General features: G+C 44.8%; 1 protein-coding gene across 1 annotated transcript in view; it reads left to right on the top strand.

The window, feature by feature from the left end:
- The window catches only part of TEAD4 (TEA domain transcription factor 4), a 516,557-nt gene that overhangs the window by 490,677 nt on the left and 11,422 nt on the right, over positions 1-14,458 (top strand). The window contains exon 10 of the mRNA XM_086952464.1: positions 14,090-14,242. Within this exon, the coding sequence (XP_086808590.1) occupies positions 14,090-14,242 (153 nt within the window). The remainder of the gene's footprint in view (positions 1-14,089; positions 14,243-14,458) is intronic.

The raw sequence follows: 14,458 nt of genomic DNA, 5'->3' as shown, positions 1-14,458 counted from the left end.
AAATATTATTGATTTTCACATCACCAAATGAAGTTTATTGATTTGTTTTGATCCTATTAAAATATTTGTATCCATCACACTTCAGAATTACAAATGAAAGTGTTTCATTTGTGCTTTCATAACCTCTGAAAATATTTTGAAATATTTGTATGTTTTGAGTTTTGTTATGTGTTAGAAAATGATCAAAGTTTAGGCTTCCCTTTCACACTTAGCAAGATTTCCACAAAGAGGAACCGCAAGATTTTGAGGTTCATAGAGCTTCATTCAAGCTCAAGTTAAAATAAGCTGAAAAAGACAAGCTTAGAAGTCTGAACGTAATAATCAGGGCTCGAGTCGGGGGTACACGCGGGTGGACGGCGTCCCCCCACTCTATTCACTGGGTAGACGCCGTCCCCCCTGCCAAGAAGCTGGGCCCCACAGAAATAAGCTGAGCGTGTCCCGGTGTAATTTTCAGACACCGGGACACGTTGAGCATGTGACGTCATGGGGTCATTTGCATATTGTCAGTTCCCCCACTTCTTTTTATAGGACTTGTGCCCTGGTAATAATAGTCTCAAGGTTGCTGTAGTTGTAATAAGAGTTCTATTTTTAGTATTCAAATATTTTCCAAATTTAGATTTCTGCGCAAACCACCACGTGTTTCGCAACACTATCAGTACATTCTTACTTCATCAGATCTCTTATCCAATACATTTCAAAAATATATCCAGTGTTCAGTAGTCTCGGTTTATCAGGAGAGATACTTTGAATCGAGCTGTTTATAGCTGTAGCTGCACTTTCTGATTCTGTTGCTGCTGCTTATGTTGGCGCCACATTGACTCTATAATTTTGTGGTCGAATTAAGGACTAACTCTCCATTGAATTTACTGTCACCAAACTTGAGGAAACATTTTAAGCAATCATGTCGCAATAATGGAGTCACATGCTTAAAAAATGATTCAATTTAGCTGATCTGGTAAGCCAAGCCTACCATACATTGTATTCACTTAGTGTCTTGAATCTTTTGGCTAGAGGAAAAATCAGAAATTAGAAAATATTTGAATGATAAAGAAAGAGGGCCATATGTATGAACAGATTTTCCTACAGACACAGAATTGGGAAAAACCTTTGATACATCTGGCCCTCTAGAATCCTTTTTACAAAAGAGCATTGAACCTGTTTATAATTTCAGAATTCTTAACTTGTCATTTTTTAGTTTGCCACATAGTTCACAAGAAAAAATCCTTTAGCCTTGCAGTCAGAGAAAGAAAAGTAAACACCAGACTCCATGATAAAATAATAGACTTTGTCAAAAAAACAGAGCCTAATATTTGATGTCTGTGACCAGATGATAACAACATTTAAAGGCATCCTTATTGTTCATTCACCTTCTGAACTCCAATATGGTTATCTGATGGTGCTGCAGCAGACACCCCCACCCCACCCCCAACACCATTACTTCCAGGGCCTATGGCACACAGGCTGAAGCAAACCTAAATTTCAAAATGTTCGATTGATGTCAGAAAGAAGGCCTATAAAAAGCAGTCATGAATAAATCAGGCAAGAGTCAGATGGAATGATCTTAGCACCACTTTACCTTATTATAGAACTGCAGTCAGAATGACCTTGTTTTGACATAATGCAGGAAATATGAATAGTCACGGTGATGAAAACCAGCTAACTTTGCCAGAGATGTGGCCAATATCATGTGCCTCCTGCAGAAGCAATACCAGCCATAAACACTTTGCAAACATGTAGACTTTTCGCACCATTTGAATACCCGGGTCGCTGATGACACCAAACTATCAGAAGGCATTTAACCATACAATTAAGCATGAGGTTTATGCAACTAGGGATGTGCGTACAGGCGTACTGTGCTTTCACACAGTGGAAACTATTCTTATACCTTTGGCTCTGGTTCATGCTATATAAAACTGCAAAATAAAGAAATAAATGTACTTATAAAAATTCTCTCCACACAACTATTAGCATCCTATACCAAGCCTCACTCCTCCTCCTTCGCACTCTCTCTTTCTCCATCTCTTTTGTTATTGTCTTATTGTTGCTGTAAGTTTTCTTTATCATCTATATCTGTTTTTTCTTTTTCTCTCAGGTTTGCCTCTTATTTTGTTGTTGCTGTTTTTTTTTATATCATCTGTATCTATATCTTGGTTTTGCCTTTTTCTCTTGGTTTTCTCTATTTCAGACCTTTTTGCCACTGTTTGACTCTGATTTTTGACTGCCTCGTGTCTATTGCTCACATCCTTTACAGCTGTATATTGCTTGACACTCCTATTTTGCTTTTTTGCCCTTTCTGATCTTTCCAGTGCTTTTTCCCTTGTGGGGCCATTTCCATCTCTTTGCTGCTCCATGCATTCCCACTCGCTCCTTATTTCCTTCCACTCACCTTCCACGCTCTTACTGCTCTCCCATTTCCCACACTCCTGCTTCCAACCCCCGTCACAATCCTGCCCACCAACCTATCTTTCCTCCCTACTCCCAGGACCTACCTAATGGCAGCAGCAGTACAGATGCCCACTACCCAGCAAAGAACCTCCATGGCTCGACCCCAGCTGCTGCTCTCTGTGCTACCACCGCAGCACACCAAAAAGCAGGAGCATTCTCCTGCAAGTTCTCATGCTCCCTCTCACACCCACTACTCACCACTTCTGCAGCGATAGCACCCCACTGCCCCCCACTCATGTAGATCAGGCATAAATTACACATCACTCTATACTCTCATGCATAATCCTCAACACTTTTTCAATCGCCAAACACACTACAGAATACAGAGATCTGGAACCTGATACACAACCATGTCCTGGACCTGCTATTCCAGATGGACACCTGGCTGCACCCAGCCTCGGCGTCGGTCATTGCTACATGATCACAGGCAATACTGTCAGCGAAAGTCCAGAGAAAGGGAGACTACTGTAGTTAAGGACACCATCAGCTGCACCACCTCCACAGACACACTCACCTTCTACATGGAACACCTTATGTTTTAAGTTCACATCACAACAAACTTCACCCTGAGTGGAACCCTTATATTCAAACCATGAGCTCCTCGCACCAACTTTGCCAGCTACATCATGAACTTCCTTGCACCCCTCACCCTCAACTCTAACACTTTCATAATCCTTGGAGACCTGAACTGTCACCTGGATGACCGTACCAATCTGAACTCCACAGTTCTTCTAGAAAACCTCAGAAACCTGGGCTTCACCCAGCACGTAGCTGAACTCACTTTCCCCGCTGGACCTCTCCTTGACCAGATTTTCACTTCCTATGGTAACAACGCCATCTACAAGCCATCGTTGATCAACTGGACAACCCATACCCTTGTTAGATTCAGTGTGCTAGTCCCACTCCACCATAGACTAATCGCCATCGCACTTGCCCACTAGAACCGGATAAAATGGAGGAGGATTGGATCACCATCCTTCAACACATCAGCCCAAGCTCACCCGCAGACTGGCCAGAAACTATTCAAAACTTCAACAGATGGATCACCCCCTACACCAACACACTGGCTTCCCTTACGCACCAAAACACTTCAAGAACCCGACCGCATGCCAGCTTGCAGAAAGAGGAACTCAGGATGATGAAGCATCACTGTAAGCAACTGCAGCGCAAATGGAGAATGACCCAAGACACCATGGACAAATGAACTTTTGTGTCTACCTATGATGCTACCGCCAACAGATGCATAACACCAAGCACGCTAAGCTCTCTAACCACAGCAACACCATCTCCAGGAGACTTAAGATGATCTTTGCCATCGTAAAAGATTTCACTGACGCCTGTGCTCCCCCTCCCTCTCCCTTGCCCAAACCTCCCCCACCCACCGAAGCACGAGCGGCGGACATTCTTTCTCCTATCTAGCCACTAAGACCTGGAACGGTCTTCCCCTCCACCTCCGGACCTCCCCATCCCTGCAGAAATTCAGAAAGACCTGAAGACCTGTCTGTTTGTTTGATTCCACCCAGTAGCAGAAACCGACTGGGTACCCCCACAGGTGATAAGGATAAGGTACTTAGCTGTAATACTAGTTCTCTTCCAGGGGTATCCTCATCAGAGTCATAAGCACTTAAATATTCCTGTCCACGTGCGGAACCCCGGAAAGTATCTAAAAAAAAAGTATATATGAAAACATATATACAGCTCTATACATATACATATAATAATGTTTAAAAACAATCAATGCAGCCTCCCAGAAAACCAAACACATAAAAGGCTAAGCAATGCTGTGAGACCTTGTCTTTGCACATACACAAACAAACCAGGAGGGACAAGAGACACTTGAACTGCCTTTATTGAGTAGCAGAAAAGTAGTCCTGCAAAGAGGCAGGCATTGTTATCCCATAGGCTGCATTGGAACTTCAACAGCATAGAAATTAAAGCAAATGTAGAACATAAAAAAAACACTGGCACCGTGCCTTTAAGGCAGCCATGACCCCTACCTTCCCATCATGCCTCAGGGGTGACAGTTAGGTCAGTTGTTCTTTGCAGAGACCCGGAAGTCAGGATACAATGAGATGACAACATTTTGCTTCATTTGCCTGGGGAGGTGGGTGGGTTGCTTATGACTTTGATGAGGATACCCACTGGAAGAGAACTAGGCTTACAGGTAAGTAGCATATCCTTCTCTTCCAGGAGATCCTCATCAGTAGTCATAAGCACGTGAATTGAATAGCAAGCTCATCCCCTGTTCCTGCGGGCAAATGAAAACCAAAAATGACAGTAACATCAAAAAATCACTTCAAATGACTTTAGGATAGAAATAAATTTCTCAAGGAGGCTTGGCCTACTTGAGTATCTGTTCTGGAATCAGAGTCGAGACAATAGTGTCTTGTGAAAGTATGTACCGATTTCCAAGTGCCTGCCTTGCAGATCTCAGCCATTGCAACATTGTGCAGAAAAGCTATTGTAGCTGCCTTGCCCCTAGTGGAATGCGCTTTGGGAGAAGCCAGAAGAGGTTTATTTGCCAATTGGTAAGCCAGCTTGATGCAGGACACTATCCATTTGGAAATGAAACACTTGGAGGCTGGGAAACCTGTTCTGATGGAACCATAGTTTAAAAATAACTGATCAGACTTCCTAATAGTCTGAGACTTATCTAAGTCGAATTTTAGAAGTCTTTCAAAGTCTAGGGTACAGAGAGACATTTCAGCTGGCATGGAGGAATTGGGAAAGAAAGAAGGTAGTGAAATGCTCTGATTGATTTGAAAATCCGACACCACCTTCGGAAGGAAGGAGGGTTGGGTTCTTAAAACCACTCTGTTGTGATGAAAAACCGTGTATGGTTCCTTGGAACAGAGCGCCTGAATCTTGCTCATTCTACGAGCTGAAGTAATTGCCACCAAAAAGGCCGCTTTCCATGTAAGGTGGTGAAGGGTCGCTTTGTGAATAGGCTAAAAGTGGGGACCCATACGCTTAGAAAGAACCAGGTTCAACTTCCAGAGACGTGTAGGCCGGACAGGGGGAAAACTTTATTTAAACACTGAAGGAAATCCTTTACCACCTGGAGCTGGAAGAAAGAAGGGTGATTTGGAGACTTTCTGTACGCCGTAATTGCAGCCAGGTGTACCTTTATATATGCAAATTTTAGACCCAACTTGGCTAACTGTAGGAGGTAGGGCAAAATTACCTCCTGTTGCCCCTTGGTAGGTTGGAAACCATTATGTTTACACCACAAATAAAACTTTTTCCATTTAAAAGAATAGTAATGTCTTGTAGAAGGTCTTCTGGACTCTCTCAAAATGTTAATGAAGTCCTGAGGAAGACTTAGGTGGCCGTACTGGAGGACCTCAGGAGCCATGCTGCTAAGTTCAATGAGGGAAGGGTGGGATGATGGATTCTCCCGTTCATCTTGGACAGAAGGTCCAGTCTGCACAGAAGCCTACTGTGTGGACACTCCGAGAGATGAAGAAGGTCCGGGTACCACCAAAACCATGGCCAGTCTGGTGCTATTAGAATCATCCTCGTCCTGGAGCGTGTGAGTTTGGTTATGACCTTCGGAATGAGAGGAAGAGGAGGAAAAGCGTAAACAAAGGTTCACTACCAATGGTGGTCAGTAAAACCTTGACGCAAAGCTGTGGCATTTTTTGTTTGACTCGTCCGCAAGGAGATCGATGGTTGGATAACCACATTGTTGAAAAATGTTTGCCACCACTTTGTCGTGTAGAACCACGTCTTGTTGATCATAAAAGTGACGACTTAGGGTGATAGTGCACTTTTACAAATTCACATAACTTTACAGCTAAGCGTAGAAACACAGCAACAAAGTGACTCAGGAGAACATTTTTCCAACTGCAACTGATCTCTATATGTTAGTAGGTGAACATTGTGCCCTCCACCACAGGCATTTTACTTCCCAGAGATTATCTTGAAGACACAAAAATACAATACCATGACTGAAACCTGTTGTATTGATGTGTACAGTACCATACAGAAAGGCAGTCTATCAGAACAAAGGCAGAAGAACCCATGTCTGAATGTTTTTACCATGTATTCATCCATGCTGTGAAATGAACACCCCGTTCTTCTCACACACATTTTTTTAGTTTCTAGAGTGTGTACGTAATTCTACTGGATGTTGGATCATTTTACAGAATGTGGAAGGATATGTACATTAGTTTATTCCTGTCTCAGTCCCTCTTTTTTGATGTTATCTCTTTCTGCTTTCCTCTCCCTTTTATCGATTTATTTTCCTCCAACACCCTTTAATGGACATCGACTGTCAGGAATGCTGAAGTGGCAAACATGGACAGTGTGCGCCCTCTGGTGGACAGTAGGCAGTACAAAACAAGTGCTCAAGTAGTTGCGGTTGGGAACTCGAAAGCCCAAAAAATAATCGACGTTTTGTGTTCTTTTGGCTCTCCGTTCTATAGAGATGACTTACACATCAGTACACGGTGGTATAAGTTTGTCAAGTTACTCAGTTGTCATATTTCGAGGTTATCATGTATGGCTTTATATAAATCCTGGTGATCATTTTCTCTGGAGGAAGAACAAATGACTTGCATTTGCATTGAGCACGTTGCTGTTCCACAGGAATTCTTGAAGCTAGAGCAACAGGAGACTTACAGACCCAAACGGATTACAACGTGGTCAGAGGATTTCCGAAAAGCAAATGTGATTGGCAGTTCAGCACAAAGGATTAATTTTAATATTTCTACTTTTTTCGAACTTTAATATTAAAGGAGGGGGGCCCAGGAGCGCATTCAGAGCCCCTCAAATGAATACCGTTTATAATTTAGTATACTCATGAGATGCATATAAAAAACAGGTTCACAGATTGTTGCAGAGTTAATATGTAGGGTGTGGGGCCAGCTTACAAGTTTAGTGCTCGAGGACAAAATAAGTCAACAAATATAACGAAGGCGTTTACATCCTTTTAAAAGGCAGTTCCTTCGTTTTTGTAAGGCGTATGCTGCGGATACAGTCATGTGAAGAAAACAATAATACTTTAACATATAGGAAGGGGGTTCACAACAAGTGACATCATACATTCAAAGCCAAAATTCCAATAATGCTTACTAGATGTAACACTTCAGTTCAGGTTATGTGTTCACTTTATTATGTTGAATGTGTTATGTTCAATTATATTATGTTGCTATTTTTTCTCCTACATTCATTTTCCCTCTTTCACATCCTAAATCTGCTCCTTTTTACTCCCATATTCCATACCTTCCCTAACTTGAATTTACTGTATGTTAATATAAACATTAACAATATAAATTATATTTAATAATATTGGCTGTGTCACCTGGTCAATGCAAAAGCCCCAAGGGGTGGAATCTCCCAGAAAGATGTTTTCCTAGGGAGTTGGTCTGTCATGTTCTCTAGGCGTTCATCCATGAAACGTACCCTGTCACAGGTGGATGGTAGATATGGGATAAAGTATGCACTGTTGTACGTTATAATGATATTACAAGTCATCGAGGAGTTCTATGATCATATAGAGGAAGGAGGCCGAATGGCTGAGTTCCTTTATAAGGTTATGGAACACTAAGGTGATGTGCAAAATCATTATTTTGTTTCATCTGGGGGGTATCTTATTCCCTGTAATACATGGTCACACCATCACCTTTCCCACAAACCACTGAAATCCTTTGTGTGTAGCTCTTTCATATGAAAGACAGAGCCTGTTTGTAAAAATTGAGAGTGAAAATAGAATCTCTGGTTCAAAATTTAACACATCAACCAAGCTGTTAGATATTTGTTGCAAAAAGATATTAGAATCAACTCAGTTACAAAAAATACAGAAAGATTCTAACATTTCTATAATTACCAAAGGAGTACAAAAAGTATACATGTTGCAATAAATATCGCCTTTCTGCTAGTCACTGTACAGCTAGAAACATAGAGGAAAGAAAGGCAACATTTTGTTTTTGTTCTTTAACAGCTGCTTCAAATACACTCCGTGACCTTACCTGCCATTCCTCATGGCTGCTGGCAGCAGGCATTATGACGTCAGAATTCAACTGCAATAAATTATTACAGTTGAGTTCTGATATCATTTCTTTATAATAGGTAACTGGGTGTATCACAAGTCGTCTAAGAAATAAGACACAGGTTTTTATACAGGGATTACAGAATCTTGTGTATTATATGTAGTCTTAAACTTTTTGGAGTAAGTGACCCTACCACCAACGTTTCCCATTTTGCCAATTTTTATTGTCTAATTTTCAGGGAAATGTGTAAGTCCATATGTGGTTCCGAGGTGTCAGAGTACTATACTTCCAATAACACAGTCAGCAGTTTTTGGACAATTGCTTATCTACATTGGGGGAAGCCAAAGCATACTTTTCCTTTAGCATTCTCTTTCATGAGTGACGTTTTGGGGTTTTCTTATGGATTAAGTATGATATTTTAATTTGCCTTGGATGCTTAAGACATGGTTTATGTATGTGTGGAGTGATTGTGTGTCTCATCATGGCTAGCACAGGTTTTCCTGCCATATCTCTTATGCTCAAAGAGTTCAGTGCATATTGTGCAGTCAAGTGAGAGAGACTTTTTACAGTCATGGCACGGACAAGTGTTTGGGAGAAAGGATCTTAAAACTCATTGAGTTTGTCAAAGGTACAGATGAATTATCCACGCCACCAAGAAAACAGCATTCAAGGACCGGCTGGACAACAACGCACACAACTGCAAGGAACTTTTCAACATCGTGAAAGAGCTCTCCAACCCCAACGCCAGAAACAACGACATCACCCCGTCGCAAGACCTCTGCAACTCCCTCGCCTCCTACTTCCACAACAAGATCGCTGACATACACAACAGCTTCAGCCCACAAACAACGCTCCCAACGACCGCACCAACGCCCCCCACCACCACCCTCAGCGCCTGGACCCAGATCAACACAGAAGACACCATCTGCACGATGAACTCTATCCACTCCGGATCTCCGACCGACCCCTGCCCCCACCACGTCTTCAACAAGGCCGACGCTGTCATCGCACCCCACCTGCGGGACATCATCAACACCTCCTTCGACACCGCCACCTTCCCTGAGAGCTGGAAGCACGCCAAACTCAGTGCTCTACTAAAGAAACCAACAGCGGACCCCACCGAACTCAAGAATTACCGCCCCATCTCGCTCCTCCCGTTCCCAGCCAAAGTCATTGAGAAGACCGTCAACAAGCAGCTGGCCGCCTTCCTCGAGACGAATGGATCCCTCGACCCCTCACAGTCTGGCTTCCGAGACAACCACAGCACCGAGACCGCCCTCATCGCTGCCACCGATGACATCCGAGCCCTGCTGGACAACGGTGAAACAGCGGCCCTCATCCTCCTAGACCTCTCCGCGGCGTTCGACACTGTCTGCCACCGCACCCTAGTGCAGCGCCTCAGCAACATCGAAATCCAGGAGAAGGCACTGGAGTGGATCATCTCCTTCCTCGCTGGAAGGACACAGAGAGTCCGCCTACCACCGTTCAGATCTGCAGCCACGGAAGTCATCTGCGGCGTTCCTCAGGGCTCCTCGCTCAGCCCCACCCTCTTCAACGTCTACATGAGCCCCCTTGCGGCCATCGCACGCCAACCCAACCTCAACATCATCTCCTACGCCGACGACATCCAGCTGATCCTCTCCCTGACCAACGACCCCGCCGCCGCCAGAAACAACCTCCACGAAGGGATGAAAGACGTAGCCGAGTGGATGACGACCAGCCGCCTGAAACTGAACTCAGACAAGACGGAAGTCCTCATCCTGGGCTCCTCGCCCTCCGCCTGGGACGACTCCTGGTGGCCCCCCGCCCTGGGCACCGCACCCAAACCGACAGACCACGCACGCAACCTGGGCTTCATCCTGGACTCCTCCCTCTACATGACAAGACAAGTCAACGCCGTCTCTGCGTCCTGTTTTAACATCCTGTGCATGCTACGGAAGATCATCCGGTGGATCCCCACCGAGACCAGGAAGACGGTCACCCAGGCCCTCGTCACCAGTCGACTGGACTACGGCAACGCCCTCTACGCCGGAACCACCGCCAAGCTCCAGAAGAGACTCCAGCGGATCCAGAACGCCTCAGCCAGACTCATCCTCGACATCCCCCGACGCAGCCACATCTCCGGACATCTGAGAGACCTGCACTGGCTCCCCGTCAACAAGAGAATCACCTTCCGTCTCCTCACCCACGCACACTAAGCCCTACACGACCAAGGCCCGAGCTACCTCAACAACCGCCTCAACTTCTACGCTCCCAAACGCCACCTCCGATCGACCAACCACGCCATCGCCGCCGTCCCCCGCATCCGAAGAGCGACAACAGGAGGAAGGTCCTTCTCCTACCTGGCCGCCAAGACCTGGAACACCCTCCCTCCCGACCTTCGCCTGACCCAAGACCACCTCTCCTTCAGGAAGAAACTCAAGACCTGGCTGTTCGAGCAGGAGCGGCACCCCCCCCCCCCAGTGCCTTGAGACCCTCCGGGTGAGTAGTGCGCTCTATAAATGCCTTGATTGATTGATTGATTGATTGAATGATACTTGAATTCATTCTCCATCTGTTTATGTGGTATTTGGTTTGGTGCTTGCGGTGATAATTGGAGTCTTGGTGTCTATTTTATGAGACGCCATAATTGTGAGTTATCATTAGTATGACAGGTATAAGACCTTTAAAAGTTTAAGGATCAATTATCTGGTGCAGCCGAAAAAAAATCTAATATCAGTAATTTTGTTTAATATATTTCAAAATTGGAGGGAGTAAGTACAGTAGTACAAGAAATTGTAGGATTTATGATCGAATTATTTATTTGGCCTAGAAAAGTTTAATGAGTGGTCGAGCTGTCATATAGGCGTGGTAATGGTCCAGTTATTGGTCCAGGTTGGGAGATTAAGTGACTGCAACTTTGAGACACAAATTCAGTTCCATCTAACAACCTCTTTCAGTTGTCAAAGAGACTTAAAGCTCAATGTTGTCAAAGAGACTTAAACCATTGGTCCAGGGATGATTGTGTTCAATGGGTGCTACACTCTGAGGATGTGGAGTGTGAGTGTTGGGCTAGTGAAGCTGGTTAAGAGGAGGTCCACAGGGGATATCTCTGTTAGGCAACATGCAGCTTGCATCCAGATGAGGGATTACTTGGGTGTCGGTGGGTGTTAGAATTCAGAGGAGGACATCTGGGATATCTGAGTTAAGCAGAGGAAAGACAAATTATGTAAATTTTTAGGAAGATGGAAGCTAAAGTTCAGAAGAGGTTGATTGATCTGGGGTTTCTGGGTTTGGCAAGATGGCGCTTACGGCCAAAGAGCAGACAATTTGGGTGTAGTTGCGGTCGGCATGACTCGCAGGTGGAGGGTGCGGGGAGTTGCGTGGGGGAGGGGATGTTAATTTAATTTTTTAAAAAGACTTGCCTCCGGTCTGGAATCTTGCGTTGCGTCTCCTGCTCAGTGATCACAGAAAGCAGAAACAGGCAGCCTCCCTCTCCTCCACTAAGGCAATCACAACGCTGCAATGGCAGCGTTGTAATTGGCTAGGACGCCATCCTTACAGGAGTCTACGGGGAGGCCGTTTTCTTCATGCAGGCTGCACAGCTGCAAAAACGGACAGTGCAATGGGGCCGACCAAACAATCAGCGCCGATAAGATTAGGTTAGCCACTCCCGCCAACCCGCCCCCCACCCCTCAACCAGGCATACCCTTCTTCTGTATTCTTGCAGTGCGAGAAGCAGAAACGTAAAATTGTATTTATACCATTTTACATTTCTGCTTCTCACTGCGAGAAAGCAGTGGGGCGATGCTCTGACGCCCACGTGGAGGAGCCGCCCCAGCTTGGGTGCCTGTCTTCAGCTAGAATCAGGGGTGGGACAACAGGGGTATTGTTTTAATCAAGGAGTAGTGTAAAGTCCTTTGTTAGAATCTGGCATATGCAGCATATCCACAGAAATGTGACGGATGTCCCGTCAACCCTATTTAGGATTATAAGACCTCTGGGCACTCTGAACAGGACAGATGGGGCACTCTTTGCTTTTTGGCAGATGTCTCGATTCAGATAAACTTTAAAAGTTGCCCGAAGTCCGCAGAAGGGGCATCCTGGGAAGAAGTTCCACTTGAAGAGTGGTGCCAAATTGTTTGCAAGGTTTATTCTAAGAGAAATGAAGCAGGATTCAAGAAGCTCAAGGTTTAAAATATTTCCTTGTATCATAACCTTACTGCAGTCATTAAGACTGAGGGTTAAATCAGGAATGTATTTACTTGTCCTTGTGCATTGCCCCTAAATCATCTCAAATAGAGCTTTCATGTACAATTAGCAGGCGCGGTGCGTCCATTGGGGCGTAGGTCTGTAGCCCCACTAAGCCCCATGGACCTACCGCGTCGTCACTAAAAGCCCAATACAAATATTTTTAAAAATCGCGCCGGCCGGGAAACCGGGAGACACCCGACTTTCCCGCTGTGTGCAAGTTATATGGTCATAAAAATACATGAATGATGGATGGATGCAGGATGGATGATGGGTGGGTGGATGGGTGGATGCATGAATGAATGCAGGCTGAATGATGGGTGGATGCATGAATGAATGATGGATGCAGGATGGATGGCTGGATGGATGGGTGGATGCATGAATGAATGATGGATGCAGGATGGATGGGTGGGTGGATATATGGATGGGTGGATGCATGAATTAATGATGGATGCAGGATGGATGGATGAATGGATGCAGTATGGATGATGGGTGGGTGGATGCATGAATGGATGCAGGCTGAATGATGGGTGGATGGGTGGATGCATGAATGAATGATGGATGCAGGATGGATGGCTGGATGGATAGGTGGATGCATGAATGAATGATGGATGCAGGATGGATGGGTGGGTGGATGGATGGGTGGATGCATGAATGAATGATGGATGCAGAATGGATGGATGAATGGATGCAGAATGGATGATGGATAGGTGGATGGATGGGTGGATGGATGGATGGATGCATGAATGCATGATGGGTGCAGGATGGATGCAGGATGGATGGGTGGATAGATGGATGTGTGCATGAATTAATGATGGATGCAGGATGGATGGGTGGATGGATGGGTGGATGCATGAATGATGTATGGATGGATGCAAGGTGGTTCGGGCTCGCTCGCTCGCTGCGGTGCAATATGCAAATTAGTTTACGCCCAACACTTTCAAATGTCACCAGCCGCCCCTGACAATTAGTGCAAACAGAAAAGACTGCAAGCTGTCTGCACTTTTACCATTAGAGGGCTGGATGTTTCGGGGCCAGTTGACAAACACATGTAAGAGTACTTAAAAAGAGTACTCCAGTAGTACCACTCCCCCATACTCATAAATGATTTTGTGAAATTGCTCTCTATGGTTCGGCATTCAGAAACTTAAAAGTGGTGTAATTAGAACAAGTCAGGGACTGGTAAACATCAGTTATTTGGCAAATCTGAAGCCGTCTATTAAACTCTTCCGTTCAATGAGGGAAGTGTCACTTTACTCGCAATTTTTCTGCCTCCTATTCTCTGTTTCTGACCTTTTTCCTGCAAGTCCAAGTATAGTTTTGTCGAAATATTGAAGAGCACAAGTTGCCGCCTTTTGTTTGTGGGATGATTTAATCTGACCTCTCCCTGTGTTCATTGGTTGTCTTTCTCTCCCCCCCAGACTGAGCATGCGCGTTACGAGAACGGCCGCTACCTGTACCGAATCCACCGCTCCCCGCTCTGTGAATACATGATCAACTTCATACACAAACTCAAACACCTTCCCGAGAAGTACATGATGAACAGCGTGCTGGAAAACTTCACCATTTTACAGGTGAGGAGGATTCGCCCCTTGTGTTTTTTTTCTGCAATCTTCCTGATTTTGCTGCTAGATTGGTTAAAAACAAGACATAGTAAATTAAAGGAAATTCTAATAAAAATGTCCTGCGACCTTTTCAAGTTCAAATCTCTTTTCGATTGAATGGCGAGTCTGGTCCTGCTATCAACTTTACCCAACAGCACAGCTCATGGTGCGAGTGGAAATGAAAAT

This window comes from Lissotriton vulgaris, chromosome 1_2 (genome assembly GCF_964263255.1).
Source record: "Lissotriton vulgaris chromosome 1_2, aLisVul1.2, whole genome shotgun sequence".
Taxonomy (NCBI): Eukaryota; Metazoa; Chordata; class Amphibia; order Caudata; family Salamandridae; genus Lissotriton; species Lissotriton vulgaris.
Note: the sequence above shows the minus strand (reverse complement) of the source record. Positions and strands in the feature narration are given on the sequence as shown.